General features: G+C 46.5%; 1 protein-coding gene and 1 pseudogene across 1 annotated transcript in view; both read right to left on the bottom strand.

Moving 5' to 3' along the window:
* The window catches only part of LOC144100717 (cytoglobin-1-like), a 209,038-nt gene extending 194,173 nt beyond the window's left edge, over positions 1-14,865 (bottom strand). The window contains exon 1 of the mRNA XM_077633559.1: positions 14,521-14,865. Within this exon, the coding sequence (XP_077489685.1) occupies positions 14,521-14,847 (327 nt within the window). The 5' untranslated portion in view covers positions 14,848-14,865. The remainder of the gene's footprint in view (positions 1-14,520) is intronic.
* Positions 8,102-10,383, bottom strand: LOC144100716 (zinc finger protein 862-like; annotated as a pseudogene).
* Positions 14,866-19,686: the final 4,821 nt, after the last annotated feature.

Here is a 19,686-nt window from a genome sequence, read left to right as displayed (position 1 = left end):
GAGTAGAGTCATACGGCAGGAGCCCTTTTCTTGCACGAGGAGCATATCCCCAACAAAGCTGATCCTCACAAAACTGAATATTTATATCTAAAAACTGCAGGCCGTTACCCTCAGGCACTTCACAAGTGAATTGCAAGCCATTTCCATGTTGTCGGAATAAGGTTAAAATATCATGCACACTCTCTTCGAAGTTCAAACTTCCGTCCTTGGTAATATCTGAACACCTTAAAAGCATGCCTAGACAGTAAAACCTGATGTAAAACTTGATCCATTTGTGAAAGACAAATATTACACAATACCGGCGCTACACAGGAATCCTATACATATGCCGGCTTTCTGCAGAAAACACTGCCGGTCAAATGTTATGAAAGTCGATTGCAAGTAAAACTCTAAAAGTGTTAAAAATTGTCAATCGTATTCGTCCCGACACAGCGTTACCAACCTAAAATCGTCTCTCGGCCTTGAACCATTAGCATTCCGCAGAAAAGTATCAATTCTTTGTCTTTTCCACAAACTATACTTTAACTTCCCCGCACTACGCCAGACTTTGTTATCCACTCCCTTACGCTCATCTCGCCGATTATTCAACTCCCTCAGCATTCAGCGGTTGCATGGTTCATCCAACGCTTTCAACTTTCCTTCCCCATCGCCATAGAGGAATGGAACAATCTTCCTGAAACCGTTGTCATCGAAACTAATCCCACCAGATTTAGGCAGCTAATAACAGACCACTTGATCCAACTATAGCTACTTCCCTCGCGATGCTCTGCGTGCAATTTGAACTGCTTGTGTTATTGTGACACCCCCCCCCCCCCACAAGTGTTTTCCCACTTATTTATTTTCCGTACTTTTTAACGTGTAATTTATATACTACTGCTTTGCCATGTATATTCTGTTCTATTTGAATCACCTGACGCTAATTTCACGTCAAACTTGTTATTCTTGTTATTTTTTTTATGCTTTTTTATGCTTACATGCCTTTGTGTGACCGTTTCACATCACTATCTCCCCCCCCCCCCCCTTATGTAATGTCCCTGACGGGATCTTTAAGGGTTCAATAAATGATGATGATGATGATGATGAAGAAAAGGGCTCCTGCCGTATGACTCTACTCATTCGAAGTTGATAAATAGAGGAATTGCTTCGCTTTGCCTTAAATCCGCCCTCAGGAAATCGTGTTCCTCACAGGATGCAGGTTAGCTTACAGAAACAATTGGCCAGGCTGTCTTCAGCCGGATTCCCTGATTCGGTTGTGATGGCAGTCGCCGAAAGCCTACTGCAAAAAATGAAGACTGTGGCGGTTAGAGCTGGTGAAGGTCCACCTCGAGAAGAAGTGGTGAGACCAGTAGTGGTGCCCTAAGACATAAGATGGCCCACAATTTAAAGAAGGTCGCAAGCAGGCATGGGGTGCCGCTTGTGTTTTCAGCCCCCCAAAAACTCGGAAACCTGTGCTCGCGTATCGAAAGAGTACGCGAAGAGAAAAAAGGATGCGGCACTAAGCATGGGCGACCGTTTTTGAAGTACGCCGTAGGGGTGGTGTATGAAATTCTCCTCTCATGCGGTCACTCATACGTAGGGCAAACCGGGCGCTGCGTCAATGACCGCATTAGGAAACATGAGAGAAATCTAGAGCAAAATAAAGAGGGGCCAAACATACCTCATCATCATCATCATCATTTATTTACCCTTAAGGGCCCCCGGGGGCATTACATAAGGGGGGGGGGGGGCGAACAGTAATCATGTCACAAAGAACAAAATTGGAACATAAACTTAACACATGTAGATACAAGTGTGAACACTTCAAAAGAAAAACAAGCAAGTAAGTGAGTAAACAAAAGAAAAAGAAAGAAAAAGGGCCTTCAACAGGAATTATTTGGGGAATAAATCAATTAACATCTGTTTAAATTTTAGGGAATTAACTTCATTCACAACACTGTCTGGAAGGACATTCCACTCGGCTATGGCAGCTGGCAAGGATAAGGAATTGAACGCATTGGCTGAACCATGAATGCGTTGAATACTACGGCAATTATACAAACCTCACGATGATCTTAAAGGGGGCATAATTAGGCTCTTACGCAGTTGGGGAAAATTATATTAAAGTTTATGAAATAGACAGAGTCATGCTATCTTACGACGGGATGCCAAGGAAGGTAAACCAATAGAGGATTTGATATTAGTAACACTCGACCGAGAATCATAATTTGATATTATAAACCGAGCGGCTCGATTTTGAATGGCCTCTAACATATGTGTTAAATACTTTTGATGGGGATTCCAAATGCTCGATGAATATTGAAGTTTAGTGCGGATGAAAGTTTCGTATGCGATTAGTCTAACCTTAGGGGGAGAAAATGTGAGCGATCGTCTGATGAATCCTAGTGATTTAGAAACGCTAGCAGCAAGGGACGTTATGTGCTTCGAGCAGTTAAGATCACTTGTTATTTCTATGCCCAGGTATCTGTAGGATTCAACTTCAGATAGCGCGGTCCTGTTTAGCGTGTAAGAAAAGTGCAGGTTAGATCGTTTACGGGACACGTGCATAAACTTGCATTTAGTTTCGTTCAATTTCTTGAGCCAGGTCGAGCACCAACTTTGTATCAAGTTCATGTCGTCCTGCATCAATGACTGGTCGTTCGTAGTGCTAACACGGCGGTAAAGAGCGCAATCATCTGCGAACAAACGAATGAATGATGAAATGCCGACAGGAAGGTCATTGATAAAGACAAGAAACAGGAGCGGCCCAAGAACTGAGCCCTGAGGCACTCCAGAGGTGACTTTAGTGACGGTAGAAGGATGATTGTTGATGACGGTGTATTGCGAACGATTCGTTAGGAAACTGCAAATCCATGATAATATCAGCGGGTGCAGTGAAAGGGAGGAAAGTTTAGCCAAGAGGCGCTGGTGAGGAACTCGGTCGAAAGCTTTCGAAAAATCGAGGTAGATAATATCAGTTTGAAACAAGGAGTCAAGGTTTAGGTGGAGGTCAGTCGTAAATTCGAAAAGTTGAGTTTCACATGAGTAGCCAGAACGGAATCCGTGTTGGTTTGGAAAGAAAAAAGAATTTCTATCGAGGTGATTAGCTACATGGGAGTAAATAATATGTTCAAGTAGTTTACATGCAATGCATGTTAGCGAGATGGGACGATAATTTGATGGATCAGAGCGGTTACCTGCCTTAAAGTAATGCACGACTCGGCTAATCTTCCACTCAGACGGGATTTGGCCACTAGAAATGGATTGCGTAAAAATGATTTGCAGGAAATGACTGGATATTACTTTGGTACCGTTAAGAATTTTCGCAGAAATGTTGTCGGGCCCAGGAGCACTTGGTACCTTTAAATATTCAATAAGTCTACATATTCCTTCGGCTGAGATACTAACAGGTGGCATTTCAGATACATTTAGGGACTGTGATGTAGGAAAGTTTACGGCTGGTTCGTTGGTGAAAACAGATGAGAAGTACGTATTCATTACGTCCGAGCGAAGCTCATTTGGAACATGACAACCATCTTGATCTAATAAAGATATGTTATGTGAACCGCTACGACCTGGAGTTAAAATAGTTCAAAATTTTTTGGGTTGTTTCGAAGGATATCGAGTAGGTCATTGTTGTAAAAGTTTTGTTTAGTGCTCTTAAGCAACTTGGTATAATTTCTCAGACAGCTAAAATATTTCTCCCATTTAGACGCTAAGTTGGAGCTCTTAGCTTCTCTAAATAACCGTTTTTTCTTATTGCACAGACTTCTTAAAGAGTTGGTAAATCACGGTTTTCCGGCATCACCACGAATGCAAACGAGGGGTACGTAAGATTCAGTTAAATAGGTGATTTTTTCTTTATACTTGAACCAGTAGTCATCTATAGACCTGAAAGAACCAGTCTGTTCGAAGTGGAGAAGAAATTTGGCTAGTTCCTCATTGAGTTTAGAAAAATTGGCTTTTTTGTAGTCGCGTATGCATTTCACTGAGCGTTGTCGTGAAGTAATGCGAACTGAAAAGTTGAACAACACTATGATATGATCGCTAAGACCAGCGATGGATGACAAAGACTGGATTAAATCAGGATTAGATGCAAGAGCAAGATCTAGGATGTTAGTGCCCCGAGTTGGTATTCTGACTGCTTGAGAGAGGTCAAACGAAAGAATAAGGACCAAAAATTCTCTGGAATGGCGGGAAGATGCGGTTAGATTATCGCAGTCGATGTCTGGAAAATTAAAATCGCCGCTAACTATGAGGTCGGCACTGAGGAACTGTTTATTTATGTCGAGCAGAATGATACTTAAGTCGTCGATGAAGGAATGATCGGAGTCAGGTGCTTGGTAACATGCGATTATTATATTAGTGCAATCAGCAAGAGAAACGTTCACGCAATTGATTTCGCTTTTACTATTGACTGCGATAGCAGAAGAGACCAGAATACTTTTAACAAGAACCATCAGGCCGCCTCCCCTACGCCCTGGTCTGTCACGACGGAAACAAGTGAAGGATTGCTTATCTTGCAAAAATTCGTCATTCAGTATATGAGGTGTGAGCCACGTTTCAGTAAAGATGGCAATATCTGTGCTGTTGTCTTGCAATATAGCTTCCACGGCTTCTTTCTTTGGAAAATAACTTCGGATATTTGTTAGTAAAACGGAAACTGATTTATCGGTTGGGGCAGGGGCTGCACGCGTGCGATTTTGGAAACATTGGTGCATAAAGGACCTGTGTGCCTGCGGTGAGCGCTATAAATTTAATTCAACCACAGAATCTTTAACACCATCGTACACAAACTGTTTGTTGTTCATGATGAGCTTAGGTCCTGCCCGTCACGCTCCTGTGAGGCATATTTTTCAAGGGCGAGGATTCTAGCTTCCAGTAAAGATAGCAAAGCTCGGGAATTAGTTGAAGCTTTTTTTTATCGGAGACAAAGGAAACATGTGCGTCAGTGATCCATCCGTATCTTTATATAAGGCGGAACAGAAATTTTTGACCAGTGCACGTGCTTATCGATCCTGATTTGATTGTGTTCCTTGCGTTTAAGAAAGTGTGTGTGATGTGCCTCCGAATAAACCAGTTGTAAGTGGCGCTTTGTCCCGTTCCCTTCCTTGTGTTCTGTGTGTGTTCGCGCCACTACCAAAGATGAATTGTGGCCAACTCGCCCAAGAAGGCGTTTTTTTTAGCTGCGAGTCAGCGCTTGTGGTGTCCATTCTTCGTTGTGTCCCGTAGTTTTATTGCGCTGTTCAAATATGAACTCCTTCTAGAACACTGTAGCAGCGCTGAGGGGGTTCGCCCGCGCAGCGTCATGAATATTCTTGTCCTGAGCTGCAGTTGTTCCTGGAGGGTGACGTTTATGAGAAGCGTCGCTGATGCGGTGTTCATCCCTATAAACTTGAATGATGCGGTTGGCAGTCTTATTTGACCTACCAGTCATTTCAGCTGTTCGGCGTCGGGCGTATTGCTTTAACGACAGTTCAACTTTCAGCATTCGCTCGCTATTAGGCACCCGGGACATGCTTCGAGCTGACGAACGTATTACGGCGAAAGCCTTTAATGACTCTTACTCGCGGCCACGAGCCTGTCCATCCGTCCGTTACGCTCGTCAGCAACTCGATAAGCAAAAATGCGTTGTGCACGTTTGGATGCCAGCCACCATCCTGCCGTTCCGCAAACAAGCGTGCTAACGACTGCGCTACTTCTTTCCAATGCTTGTCTAGGACGCTGGAGAGTGTTTGCGGAAAGGCGTCGAAGCAGACGGGTGCCTACCACACGCCCTCCAGTGTCTCCAGCATTTAAGATTCACAATCAATTGTGTACTTAATCAACGTGTTAACCACACATCAGTGACACAAGCAGCAACACCGCGCTAAAGGCTTTTCGCCTCGCCGCACTTTATGCCAACAAAGTGCCCCCTAAATTTTTTGGTCTTTAATCTGGTCATAAAAGGCAGCCACTTTCACGCATATCAATTCATTCCAGCATTCCCCGTTAAGTAAAATGATGAAGCGCAAAGTGGCCTACTAAATATCACTGGTTTTGTGAATAGAGACGGGCCTTAGAATGACGTTTGGGCGTCAGTGGACGGCTGCCGTTATCATTTTCGAACCTGTATCACAAGACTAAGCGAGGGTGAAGGTGAAAGCAAGCAAATGGAGGTTATGCGCGTTTGCAAGAACAGCTACTCTCTACAGATAACTCGAAAACACTGCACGTTCGGCGCTACCGTACAACCTTGAAGAGCACTCGCCCACGCGTTCGCGTGCTGTAGCTCACACTGAGTGCGACATTACACGGACAGCGGGGCGGCACCATACCGGGTTGAAGAGCGCAGATGGAAGTGGCCTATTGTCGATATTCGCCGATCCGCCCAGAGCGGTGCGTACCCGTGAGGCGTACATCGGGGCGGTGCCAAGTTACGTCAACGCAGAATGGGATGACGAAATAGGAAAAGAAATAAAAAAGTATGAAAACAAAAGATACTGTCGTCTGCTATTTGGCGCCAAGTTCACAGAAAACCGATGCCCTAAAGCGTGCCTGAAGCCGAGCATTTGCGGCGCGTAGGTGCGTACGCGTCGTGCATTGCAGCCGCTGAGCGAAACAGCGCAATGCGTTGCGGTCTCAGCCCATCAGTGCATACACATGCGTTGGCCAGCAAAGGAATATATGGCTCTGGCGTTGGTTCTCAGCGCGGCCCGAATAGTCGCAAGAATAGTGAAGATGGTTTAGCGGTAAACTGCGTGAGGCGATGTTCTTCGCGACGCTTCCGCTGCTATACCCGCAGGCAGCGACGAAACATGGCGGCAGAGCGTGAAAAACGCTACGGCTGAGAATTGTTTGGCGGTCCCCGACTGTCGCTTCGTTGGCACATGCGGCGCTAAGGGGGAGAGTCTTCGCGCAGCCATACAGAGAAGCCAAAAGAAAATGATATAGTGAAAATTTACCGTTTTATAAATTTACCGTTACTTTCGTCGCATGAAAATAGTACAGTAAAGAAAATTAACAACCTAAATAAAAAAAATGTTTACATTTGCCCATTCGCGGACGTTCACTACGAACATAGGGGGAACAGCTCTACGAAGCACGCCATCGCGGAAGATTTAAATGGACTCTACAAAGGGCAGCAGTGACGGCGATAGGCACCGCGCTGCGGCGCTATCCAGCTCTAAGCGCTCCTGAATTTCTTGCAAAACAACCGCGCGTTGACCCACGGGGCCAATGACAGTATATCGGCCGAGGAAAGGCGGGCGCTGTTGGTACAGCTGGCAGCACAGCTAAACGCTATAGGGCCGGCCACTCGCTCGCCTGAAGGGTGGAGGCGGCTATGGCAGGAGTGGGTGCGGGCGGCCCGCAAAGGTGGAGCGCTGGCTGCAGCCGACCAAAGGTAAGCTGACGTGCTTACAGAGCGCGGCAGGCGTCACGGAGGGTTGACTTGCGTTATTAATACATGAAATGCATAGCAGGGTTAAATATTCCCTCTTGCCCGTCCTTCCACTGAAGTGCACGTGTGCAATAGTCAGTTCTCGTATCATTAATGCAGGAGAACTGGCGGAGAGCTCCCGAACCTTGGAGCAGTCCTAAGCCAGGTCGACGCATGGATTCTTACCATCGTCGACCACGACTGCTCCGGTGCCTGCAGGGCCCCCGCTGTTTTCGGAGCACGCCCGCAACAGAGACTCCGCAGGCGCAGTTTCCCATTTCTGCATGCAATCAAAAATATCTTAAGCTTTCCACTGAAAAAAGCACTTGCTAGCGAGCAGCAAGTGTGAAATTGCAAGGCAATTTCAGATTTGCATTACATGCTCAGGAATACAAGTTTGCACAGGAAGCTGCGTCTTCTGACAACGTGCTGCAGCATACGATGCCTGACAGAAATGAGTTGAAGACATTGAAAGCATATGCCAATCCTTTTACTTAAATTACTGAGAGCAAGACAGCGCACATTTTCACAACACACAAATGCACAGAGCTATGCAGGCATTGTGTGTAGTCAGTGTTCTCCCCAGATAATTTTGAGAGGTGGACATTTGAGGACCGGGGGGGGGGGGGGGGTGTAATAAAGAATAATGACAACACAGCAGACGTCCAAGCACAGTCGCACTATGCAAGAGGCATTTATTTCTGCATATTTTGCATATTACACATTCAGCCGCCGATTTCTCATATTTGCCCACTTTTCCACTACTATATCGTATGGGTAGCTGTTGACTTCAGGCCCTTCACATGCGATACGAATCAGACCGTCCAACGACTTCTCTTTCAGGCGATTTCGCAGTTGAGTCTTAATAAGCTTCAAAGCTGAGAAGCCTCTCTCGCAGTCTACTGTGTGTGGTGGGAGCACAAGGTACGACCCAGCTATGTGCGCCATAAGTGGGAACTGCTCTTTCAGTTCATGTGCCACAAAAAGCAAGAAGTCTTCTGCTGGCATCTTTTGCACGTGCTCAGACACAAGCACGAAGTTTGCAAATGCAATCCACTCTGCAAGCATGTCCTGGGTATAGGACTTGCCAAGAGTGGGGCACAGCTTCTCCAGAGCATTGGCAATTTCAATGCCATTGCCACCCACCATCTGTTCGTAGTTGCTGCGGGCGAACACAGTATAATAACTTGCCAGTATAGGGCGGTCTTGGAACCTGTCCTTGATATTTTCTACCAGCTTGTTAATAAATGTTGTTTTGGTGGTCCGCAGCCATTCCTCCGATTCTTCTGTGGCTGTCAGCTGTATGTCATGGCTAACACAAAAGTCATTCACCTTTGTTCGGCTGTTGCCCTGTGCTTCCAGGGTCTTTATGCAAGATTCGATGAGAACTTGCACAATGCCCACGTGCAGTGCCGACTTCTGAAGTGCTTTTGAAAGCCTATCAATGGATGGGAGAAGCTCACACAACATCAGTAGGGTGCTGACAAACTTCACATTCATCACAAACTTGAGCAGTCCTGCTGCCTTGATGTCATTGCGTTCTTCTGCCTCCCTGGACAGGCTGACTATGATGGCCGAGAAATTACTGCGGATGGCTGTGCATGACCCTCCAACGCCTAGCCATCGGGTGGTAGATGGCTCAATGATCTTTCCTCCACCTTAGTGCTCCAGAATATTTTGTACAGCACTCAGTCCAGCTGTTCGAGCTGGGCTGAATGCATAAAAGTTGTACAATTGCTGCAACAGTTCTTTAAACTTGTTGACATATGGAACTGCTTTGGATGCCTGGCATGCTGCTAGGTTGAGCTTGTGTGCCGCACAGTGTATACCTACAGCTTGAAAGCTCTGGGGTGCTGTTAGACCCTTTTGCTTGTCAATTAACAACTTCACAGCTCCACCCTTCTTTCCTGTCATAACAGGTGCATCGTCAGTTCCAATTCCGCGAAGGGTGTCAAAGAGCAGGCCCTTTTTGGCCATAAAACCTTCCACAGCACATGCAATGTTGGTAGCATTGAGAGCTAATGCTCTTTCATCATTAAGATGTGGTTGGAGGATGTCCAGCACTGGCAGCACATCAATCATGGCCAAGAATTTCACTTTTAATTCCTCATTGAACATGTACCTGCAGTGGATGACAAGCTGCTCCAGTGTTGCGCAGTCGGTTGTTTCGTCGAACATAAGTGCATAATGCTCACTCTGCCGAAGCTCGTGTAGGATTTTGTCCTCAATAACATCCGAAAGGCAGGTTACCATCTCCTGAATAGGCCTCTGGCTGCAGTACGTGGCGTTCTTTCCGGTTGTTATCTGTGCTTTCACATCAAGCCCAAGCAGCGAGAGCAGACCGAGAAGCGGCTCGAAGTTCGTAGTGTGCGGTATTCTGTGTTTGCACAGGTAATACATAGATGCTAATGCGTGCCTCATAGCGTCGCGAGAGACCGGCAACTGCAATTTCTCAAGCGGCGACACTGCTACTTTGCTGTGTGCTTCAAGGGCTATAGCGTCGCGGTGCGACTGGCACGCTTCGTGTTTACGAACACTTTCGAGCCGGATCCTTTTGCAAGGTTCTGTGTTCCACACTGGCTTCTCGAAAGGCCTCTTATTATATTTTATGCACAGCTTGCAAAACATCCCACCTTTGATGTTGTCGTAGAAAAGCCAAGGATGGTCAATAATCCAAGATGCGTTGAATACCGATGCGTGCTTGCTGTCTTCGCCAGTATTTGGTACAATGCATGCTGCTTCAACGCTTGATGTTGAACTGCCATCATTATATGTATTTGACTTCTGCCTCTTCGACGTGGGCGAAGTCGGGGGCTCAACAACGTCCACATCGGTTCCCATTGGCTGTGCATGTTGTTCTTCGGTACCGCCAATAACGTTTTCGGTCACTTTCGGAGAAAAAAACGACAGCACAGACGGCTGTCCAACTTTTATCTTCGGACCCATCTTCAGCGCACGGCACAACTCCAAATACTTTGTTTGTTTCGTTCACATGTGAACGCTAAGGGCTAAGGACGCCTCGCTAGCGCTAGAACGCACAATGCAAAGTCCGAATGCGGAGTGGTCAGTGGCGCCGCACTGTGGTGAAAAACGGAACGTTTAGAAAGTGTAAATGCGGAAGACAAATAGGCGCTGTGCTTTTTTATTTACAGATACTGCAGGCCCTTCTCGGGCCCATGCAGGAGTGGTTACAAGGAGGGAATATAAAACAAAGGGAATACGTAAAGTACAAGGGTACAAAAATAACATTTCATCGCTATAGTGGCACAGGGTACTAATGACGTCAAAGCCAGGAGAAGAAACTAGCGGGTTGAAAAGGAAACACATGTAATTGCAAAGAAAATACAAATGGAAATTGGGCGACATAGGTTCATCACGGTGGTACTGACAGTGATTCAACTCTGTTAACATGCTCTATGAATGATTCGATTGAGTTGCAGTTTACAGCAGCCGGTGGTAGTTTATTCCAGCAAAAAATAGCCGATGGGAATAAAGAATATTTATGAGCATTATTGTGGCTTATGGGTTGATGAAGTGCTTTTTCATGGTTATTTCTTGAAGAGTGACGGAATGGTTCCTGGAGGTATGTTTCTCTTGAGATGTTCAAATGACCGTAATAAAGTAAGTACAGAAATTTAAGCCTTGATGTTATTCTGCGCTGTGCTAAGGTGTGAAGATCTGCTTTGTGAAGTAGGTTAGATACGCTAGAATGTCTAGAAAAATTTGAGGATATGAAGCGTACTGCTAGGTTTTGAATACGTTCCAGCTTGCCTATCAAATATTTTTGGTGTGGGCTCCAAATAAGATCCGCGTATTCTAAGGTCGGTCTTACGAGTGTTTTATACGCATTAAGTTTCACGTTAGGAGGTGCGTTGCGTAATCTTCTTCTAAGGAAATACAGCTTACCTTGGGCCTTATGACATATGTTTTTAATGTGCTGTTCCCAGCATAGATTGCTGGATAGTGTCACTCCTAGGTATTTAATGTTATTAGTTCTCTCGACAGGAACATTAGTTATAGTGCATAAAAAATCTAGTGGCTTTTTTTTCTTACTGAAAGTTATGCTCTTTGTTTTGGTGGCATTAAGTCTCATTCCCCACCTAGTGCACCAAGACTGAATAGACGATAGAGATTCATTTAGTTTAATTTGATCATTAATGGTGTCTATTTCCTTATATACCACGCAGTCGTCCGCAAAGAGCCGAATTTGTACCTCAGGGTCAACGCATAGATAAATATCATTGATATATATTAAAAACAATAAGGGGGCGAGGACTGAACCCTGTGGTACACCTGAGTAGACATCCAAATTATCAGATTCGGAACTTTTCAGTTTGACGCACTGTTTACGATTTTTCAAAAAGCACTCAACCCATGAAATGATAGTGTTTTCGATCCCTATAGCCTGCAGTTTTGTTATTAAATCTAGGTGAGGAACTAAATCAAATGCCTTAGAGAAGTCTAAAAAAATGGCGTTTAACTGACTCCTTACATTAAGGGAGCTTGCGATATCGTGCGTTATCTCTGCCAACTGTGTGGTTGTTGATAATTTTGACCTAAAGCCATGTTGCCTACTGTAGAGGAGGTTGTTAACCTCTAAGTGGTTAATAATTGCTTTGTAAATATTATGTTCGAGTATTTTACAAGTAGAGCTTGTTAGCGAGACCGGTCTGTAGTTGTTTAGTTCATTTTTGGGACCGCCTTTATGAATTGGAACTACTTTAGCCCTGAGCCAGTCATCCGGGACTGTTAGGGTTTGCAACGACAGAGTGAAAATTCGGAACAAACATTTGGAAACCCAGAAGGCGTATCTGTTCAGGAAATTATTTGAGATGTCATCAGGCCCCGGAGATTTCTTTACGTCTAGATTGCGCAGCAGGCAGAAAATGCCGTCTTCACTAATGTTTATTTCTGACATGGGATGAGTGATGGAGTAAGAATCAAGGGAAGCACCTGAAACCGAGCGTGAGAAAACAGACTGAAAGAACGAGTTAAATTTGGTAGCAATAGCGGCAGTGTTGGTTATAGTTTCACTGGACGTTTTTATTTCAGAAACTGTGGATTGCTCGCATGCTAAGTAGCGCCAAAACTTTGCCGGGTCATGCTTCATAAATGACGGTAACGTCTCCGAGAAGAAACGTGTTTTCGCAGCTCGAATTTTACCTTTGAGTGTACTGACAAGGCATGCAAGGTTGCTTGATAGGCAACGCTTGCGCCGCCGCTTAATCTTTCTTTTCAGATGGATAATTTCTCGCGTTATCCACGGATATTCTCGGTTCACACGTTTTTTCCTCAAAGGAATGTACTGCTTTTCGCAGAAGTGAACAGTTTTTTTGAAATAGGACCACATTTCACATACGTCATTGAGTGCTTCAAATGCTGGGTAACAAGATTCCAGGCGAGCAAAAACAGAAGTGTCATCTGCCCGCTCGTAATCTTTAACAAAAGTGACAGATGGTTTCACAGTCTTAGTTGAAACATGCAACGGACATGCTAGGATTAACATCTTATGATCTGAGATTCCATGAGCTACATTTACGGAACAATCTTGAAGTGAATTGCTAACAAGCATAAGGTCGAGTAGAGAAGAGCAACACCCGACAGTACGAGTATCAGAAGTTACTAATTGTTTTAATGAAAAACTAAAGGTACTTAGTAACAACATTTCAGCGCTTTTCACTTCCTTGTTGTCGTGTGACATGTCTGACCAATTGATTCCAGGCAAGTTAAAGTCTCCTGTAATGATTATTTTGGATCGTGAGTTGGTACATTGCATGAGGTAGTCGTGCATTACTTCGAGATACTTGGGGGGAGCATTGGGTGGTCGGTACACGCCTCCGAGGAGTATGCGTTTGCCCGCGTATTCTATATTACACCATATGCTTTCATGACCATCAATGTCCTCCAGGCGGGAAAATGTAATGTTTTTTATTGCTATCGCGACTCCTCCACCTCTTGCGCCTCGGTCTTTGCGGATAAGTTTGTACGAAGGCGGGATTATGTCCGAGTCGCGCACTTCAGCGTGCAACCACGTTTCGCTGATGACCAGAATATGTGGCTGATAAGACAGTATTATGCCTTCAAGAAGACTGAGTTTGTTAAGTATACTTCGAGCGTTGAGGGATACGACTCTGAGAACTTTATGGCTTGTTTGTCATTTTTTGCCTCGGGCTTTCTTTTTCTCAGGTGCAGAGGCGTCTGAGCTAGTTGCCTCCATTCTGCAGACATTTGGTTTGTCAAGTGCAGAAGCACCTAAGCGAGGTGCCTCCATTCTACAATTCTGTTGTGAATTCCAAATGTACACCTTTCCGTCCACTTTCAGCTTATCGAATACCAGTGACACTTTCGCTCCATTCGCTTTTTCTTCCGCTGCAGAACGCCAAAGGTTTGCTCGTATGTCTCTCACTCTCTTCGAAAAGTCCTCACTTATAGAGAAGTCTGATCCTTTCAGTTTAAAACAACTAGACAGAATCTTAGCTTTTTCAGAAAAGTCAAAAAATCTCAACATGATCGGTCGGCAGCGTTTGCTGTTGGAGTTTCCGATTCGATGTATTCTTTCTATTGAGGATACTTCTACTTCAAGGATGTCTTTAAAAATTCCTTGCTTGACTTTACCCTCGAGTACTTTTGCGTCTTCCTCCGACTCCTCTTTTACCCCGTATATGAGAAGGTTATTACGTCTGCTCCTGTTTTCTAGATCATCTAGCTTGGCTGCCATGTCCAACGCCTGTATATTGGCATTCGTACAGACTACCTCGCATTCTGCTATTTTCTTTTCACACTGCTTCAATCGGCTCATTTCCGTCTCGATTACCGTAATCCTGTCTTGAATACTACTGACTGTTGATTCTACTTGCTTCAGATTCGATGTTTGCTGCCTCAAAACTTTGTTGGTTTTCGTCTGTTCTTTAAGAATTCTTTTCAACATTTCACTGTTAGAGCTAGACTCTGAGTCCGAGTCAGAGCTCGGTCCCGGGTTTAATTCCACGTCACCGGATGTTAGTAGCAGCAGACTAATTACATCAACACATTCCACCAATGTGGAAACAAGAAACTGTGGACTTGGTAGCACCATCAAGGCACGGGAATCATCCCGGATAGAATAAACTGTATTTATCACCAACCTGGGCAACGAAGAAGAAATGAATGAGCATCCCTGCTCGTCCGGTGCCACCAAGTCCACTGAAGTGTTGGTCGGTGGGGCTCTTGAATATATAGCTGCGTTGACGCGCTTCTGTTGACGTCATCGCCTGGGTCAGCTGATGTGGGCGGGCCACGCGCGGAAGGGACCGGAACGATGGCGGTAGTGTCCTGTCGTTGATACGGCTATCAAACGAGCGATCCAGGGGATTCAACGCGCCTGCCTCTCGGCCAGCATGCGCAGTGCGTCCATCGATGGTCCTGGCCGGCAGCAGTGCGATCTGGGCAACGAAGAAGAAATGAATGAGCATCCCTGCTCGTCCGGTGCCACCAAGTCCACGAAAAGAAAAATGCGGCTGTCCAGAAACATAAACAATAATGAAATCAAGTAAAAGAAAGCCGCCGTAAGCGTCAGCGGCACGATCGGTATCGGCGCGCGCGAAGGTCACGTACCCGGACGTACCAGCGATCGCGGCTTCGGCCGCTTATCTGTTTTTTCAGCAGCGTCCGCTTCGGCGGGTGCGGTTGTTGCTGCGACGCGCGTCTTTTCTTTTCTTTTCTTTTTTGTCTTTCCTCTTATCTTTTAATTCTTCTCTATCTGCACGCGGCAGCGGTGGTGGCTCGGCTCGAGCCAGTAGGCAGGCCCGTGCAATTTCCTTTTCATCCTTCTCCCAGTCACAACAACAACCCGTGCCGCCAGCTGTACAGCCTGCCTGCGTCTCTAGTTTGTGAGCGTGTACGAACAGCGCACTTGTGTCCACTATAGCCCCTAGGGACCGTATGTCCACTAGAATGGACTTGTGGAGGCCGGCGCCTCGCGCTCGTAGCGTCCACATCAACAGAAAGTGGCCCCCGAGTCCCGACTGTAGCAAAATTTAAGCCCAAGGGGTGGGCGGGTGGTTGGAGACGCGGGCGGTCGGACTGAAAGGTGGGCGGCAAAACCACTGCCGCCCACCGTGGGGAGAACACTGTGTGTAGTGCACTTTCTGAAATGTACAAAACAATTTCAGTGCATCCCACTCCGTGAACGTTATAAAAAAAAATTCTGCCTTTCCTCTCCAAAAAGTAAAAACTAAGTGGGTGTGCACACACGCAAACAAGCACCACAAAGATTGCTTCCAACTTACAGGGTTTTTTAGCATGCCGTTTAAACCGCGCTGCACACAGGTTTACAGAAAAAACTAGTACCTTTAATGCGAAAGGACTCCTGCAGAAATTGACAAGGTAAAACAGTGCTGAAAGCCTCAAGAGGCAAAGTGGTACAACTGAAACATGATACATGAGGTAATGTAATCCATCTACTGCACTTCCAGGCAGCGAGGTAAGCACCAGTAAAAACGTCTCCACCCGGCGAACATAATTACGTGAATCCAGGCTTGTGACATACACCACTTCACAGCAGTTTTGCATGCTTCATGTACTTGGTACTTGAAAGCAAGCTGACGCATCTAATTGAAGCATTGTTCCAGCAAAGAATCAATAATAATCACTGCACCAGTTGTTTCTTGTAGCTGCGGATTTACTCTGAAGGAATATGCCTCCCTCAGGACGACAACTGTGCTTTTGTCACCACAGCATTACCATTATGAATTAGTGACCAAGTTTCGATGTGCCTGGTAGGCACACTTCAGCGAGAACTACCTGAGCTAAACAGTTAATTATGTGCCCTAAAGATGGCGCAGAATGAATTAAAGCAAAACATTGAAAATAACGGCATGCATGCCACAAATTCGCTGCATGTGAAATGTCCAGATTTCTGCACATAGGCATTCAGTCCAAAGTTTCTCTTAAACTAATTGGACATGCACCATTCCAACTTCGAGTTGCGGATCGATTCGCTCTCTGCCTACCATCTGTTAGCCATCCTCGTTTGCATTGCACAGCAACTGCACTGGACAAGGGCTGGTCCCAGGTTCAATACCCAGAGCTCGATGATTTTCTAATGAACTGTGTGGCTTTCTTTTTAACCATAAGGCTGCACTGAGGTGAATGGTAATGATTAATTATTTCGGTATTTCAGATAGGCAGTCAGAACACACTGCAATAACACACATGCAGAGGCCCATTCCAGCACCTCGAAGATCTCCAGCCACCACCCCTAAGCACTGCCACCTGTGCACACGCGACTTCATAGCCTTCCATATAGGCCTCTGCGCCAAGCCTGTGCGCAGGGAAGGTGTGCCTTGGATTCCAGCCAACAACACCAGCAGGGGCGCCTGGTGACTATTCAGGAGCACCAGCTTCCGCAAATAGGCGGGGACCTGGCCCCCATCATGGCCCATATGGCAAGGGTAAGTATTCAACAGTCCCTTCACCACCGCCTCTAAAAGTATTCATTGTTTAGGGATAGTTATGTTGTATTTGCAATACAGATTGAAGGCCATATGGCGCGCCAGGCTGACGTTACAGAGGTGCTGGTGCGGACTCTGCAAGCAATGCTTGTTTTAATGCAGAGTCGGAACCAGGCGCCCAGTGAGGTTGCTGGAGGCCAACGAAGTGAGGCTCGTACGCAGTTGTAAACTTTGAAAGAGATATAGGAGAAAATGTCCCTTGGTAGTCAGAGTGACACAATTAGATCATGCAAGGCGGGCCGTGCTTCTAAGGCTAGTCGAACGATGTGGATAACGACAGGCTCTGACGGCCACATCCAAGATAGCCTTCAAGAAGCCATCTAGGTGGCGCAAAACAATGTGACTGAGAGCGGGCTTACGTGCGCACCTGAGAATTTAGAGCTGCTCGTTATTAGCGCGCGTTCGAGGACCCAAGTAGTCGGCCCCGATATCGGCCTCCACCTCGAAGGCACACCCATCCCTGGAGTAGACATAACGCGGGTGCTGGGCCTGTACCTACATTCTAACATCTGAGCGACCTACACTCTACAGCAGCTACAGAAGCAATCTGCGCAGGTGGCACACTTGCTCCGCTGCATCTCCAAGAGTCCAAATCGTGCAGGCACTGCTAATCAGCCGTGTGAAGTTCCACGCACCTTATCAACTACTCAGTCGAAGCGAGCTGAATCAGCTGAATGTCCTCCTGTGATTGGCGGCCTAAACACCCCTCGGACTGCTCCCGTACACCTCGACACACCGCCTGCTCCAGCTGTGGCTACACAACGCGGCGGAAGAGCTGGCGGAAGCCCAAAGGACCATTCCGTTGCAGCAGAGGTACCACGCCATCTCCCCCAAACTCGCAGCTAAGATCACAGTAGCCCCAGTCCAGAGCAACATGCACCCCGAGCTCCACGACGGCTGTAGAACAGCCAGAGTAAAGACATTCCATGTGCCAGTTCGGCTGTGACCAAGGCTTGCTCTACGTCGATGCTGCGAAATAGCGGTCCGGAAGAGACACTAAGGGACTAGTGGTTACAAATGCCACTTGCTCAATCCAGATCATGGGCTCCGATGGGAGCATGAGCACAAGCCCGATGGCTGAGGAGACTGTCGTAGCGGTAGCACTTGCTTCTATACACATGATGTGTGGGCCGCTGCGGTGGCTCAGTGGCTATGGCGTTCAGCTGCTGACCCGAAAGACGCGAGTTCGATCTGGGCCGCGGCAGTCAAATTTCTATGGTGGCGAAACCCTAGAGGTCTGCGTACCGTGCGAGAGTGCAAGAACCACAGGTGGTCGAAATTATTCGGAGCCCTCCACTATGGCATCCCTCATAGGCTGAGTCACCTTGAAACTTTAAACTCCCATAAACCAAACATGATGTGTGGCCACACATGATGGACACCACGTCAGTCCGATATAGACAATAATTAGACCCAACAGACTCACAGGCTGCGTGCGACGCCTTTGCGAATTGCGTTATCTTTGCAGGCTGCGCGTGCACTCTCACCAATCAATCGAACAAAGTGGAAGTTTTGCTCAATCCTTGCCAAGGCAGCAAAGAGAAGTCGCCAACGATGCACAAAACATGAAAAGTTTGTGCAATTACGGCATTCAAAAGAATCCACCATTACAAATTGGGACTGCACACCTCATGGCCCACTGAACTGCCAATGGCAAAATAGCCCTAATACAGTGTCCACGAGTCAGTTTTGTCCCGAACGAGAAGGCTTGTAACTCCATATGGCATATGCTATTCAGTAAGTTGAGTGACGCGCCCATCCCCGGCGCGCACCCTTTCGTTTCTTTGCGGGAGCCGCTATCGCCGCTCTCTCCCTTTCTTCCCCTCAGGTTAAGCATGCCTATAAAAGGCACCTAGCTTTGGAAATAAAATAAGGTTCTGCTTTAATCGCTGACCAGCGTGGCCTCTGCACTCGACGCACCTCAGGGCGGCCGTGGCGATGCAACAGAGGCGACGAGTATTGACGCTCGAATCGCGAAACAACTCAAGGACCGCATTACGCCGTTGGACGCCATGCCCTATCTCAAGCTAGCGGACTTCAACGAAAGTACAGATAAGTGGAAACCATACCTTGTCAAGGTCGAAGCTTACTTCGAAGCAAACGCCGTCGAGGATTCAGCAAAAAAAACTGACCATTGCTTTTGGCAGCATTAAGGACGCATACGGTCAAGATATTGGCAGCAAAAGTAGCCCCGCGCAAGCCAAATTGTCGCTGTCTTTTTTGCGCTATGAATTCTAACCTTGAAATGAACCAAGAAGCCCAAGTATCTAACCAAATTCATTTATTTATAAGGGAGCAGTAGCAACCCTGAACGAGTATTATGACCCCAAAGGGAACGATATCACTGAAAGCTACTAATTTTTCAATCGGTGCCAGGCAGAAGTGGAACCAATTCATGCATTTTTGGTGGAGATTCGCCAGATAGCGATAACTGCAACTTCGGAAGCGCTCTGGACCAGATGATACGGGACCGCCTTGTCTGCGGTGTACGGTCGAGCGCACTGCAGAAACTGCTCTTGTCAAAAAAAGATTTAACCTAGGAAGAAGCGGATGCAATAGCAATGGCAGCCGAGGCCGCAGAAACCGACGTGAAAAAAAATTACCGAAGACGCTTTGGAAATTCTAAAGTGTGCTTGGCGAAAGCCTTGTCTGCGCTCCGCTTCCCTGGCTATGCTGTTCGGTGACATTGCCAGTCGCTGCTGCCTTCTGCGCTCCAATTCATACGCTTTGGTGATCCGCGATATCGCCTTTCGCTGCTGCCGCTACCGTTCTGCTTCGCTGCCTTTGGTACCCGGCGAT

Source organism: Amblyomma americanum, chromosome 8 (genome assembly GCF_052857255.1).
Source record: "Amblyomma americanum isolate KBUSLIRL-KWMA chromosome 8, ASM5285725v1, whole genome shotgun sequence".
NCBI classification, from domain to species: Eukaryota; Metazoa; Arthropoda; class Arachnida; order Ixodida; family Ixodidae; genus Amblyomma; species Amblyomma americanum.
This window is presented reverse-complemented; position numbering and strand designations above follow the sequence as displayed.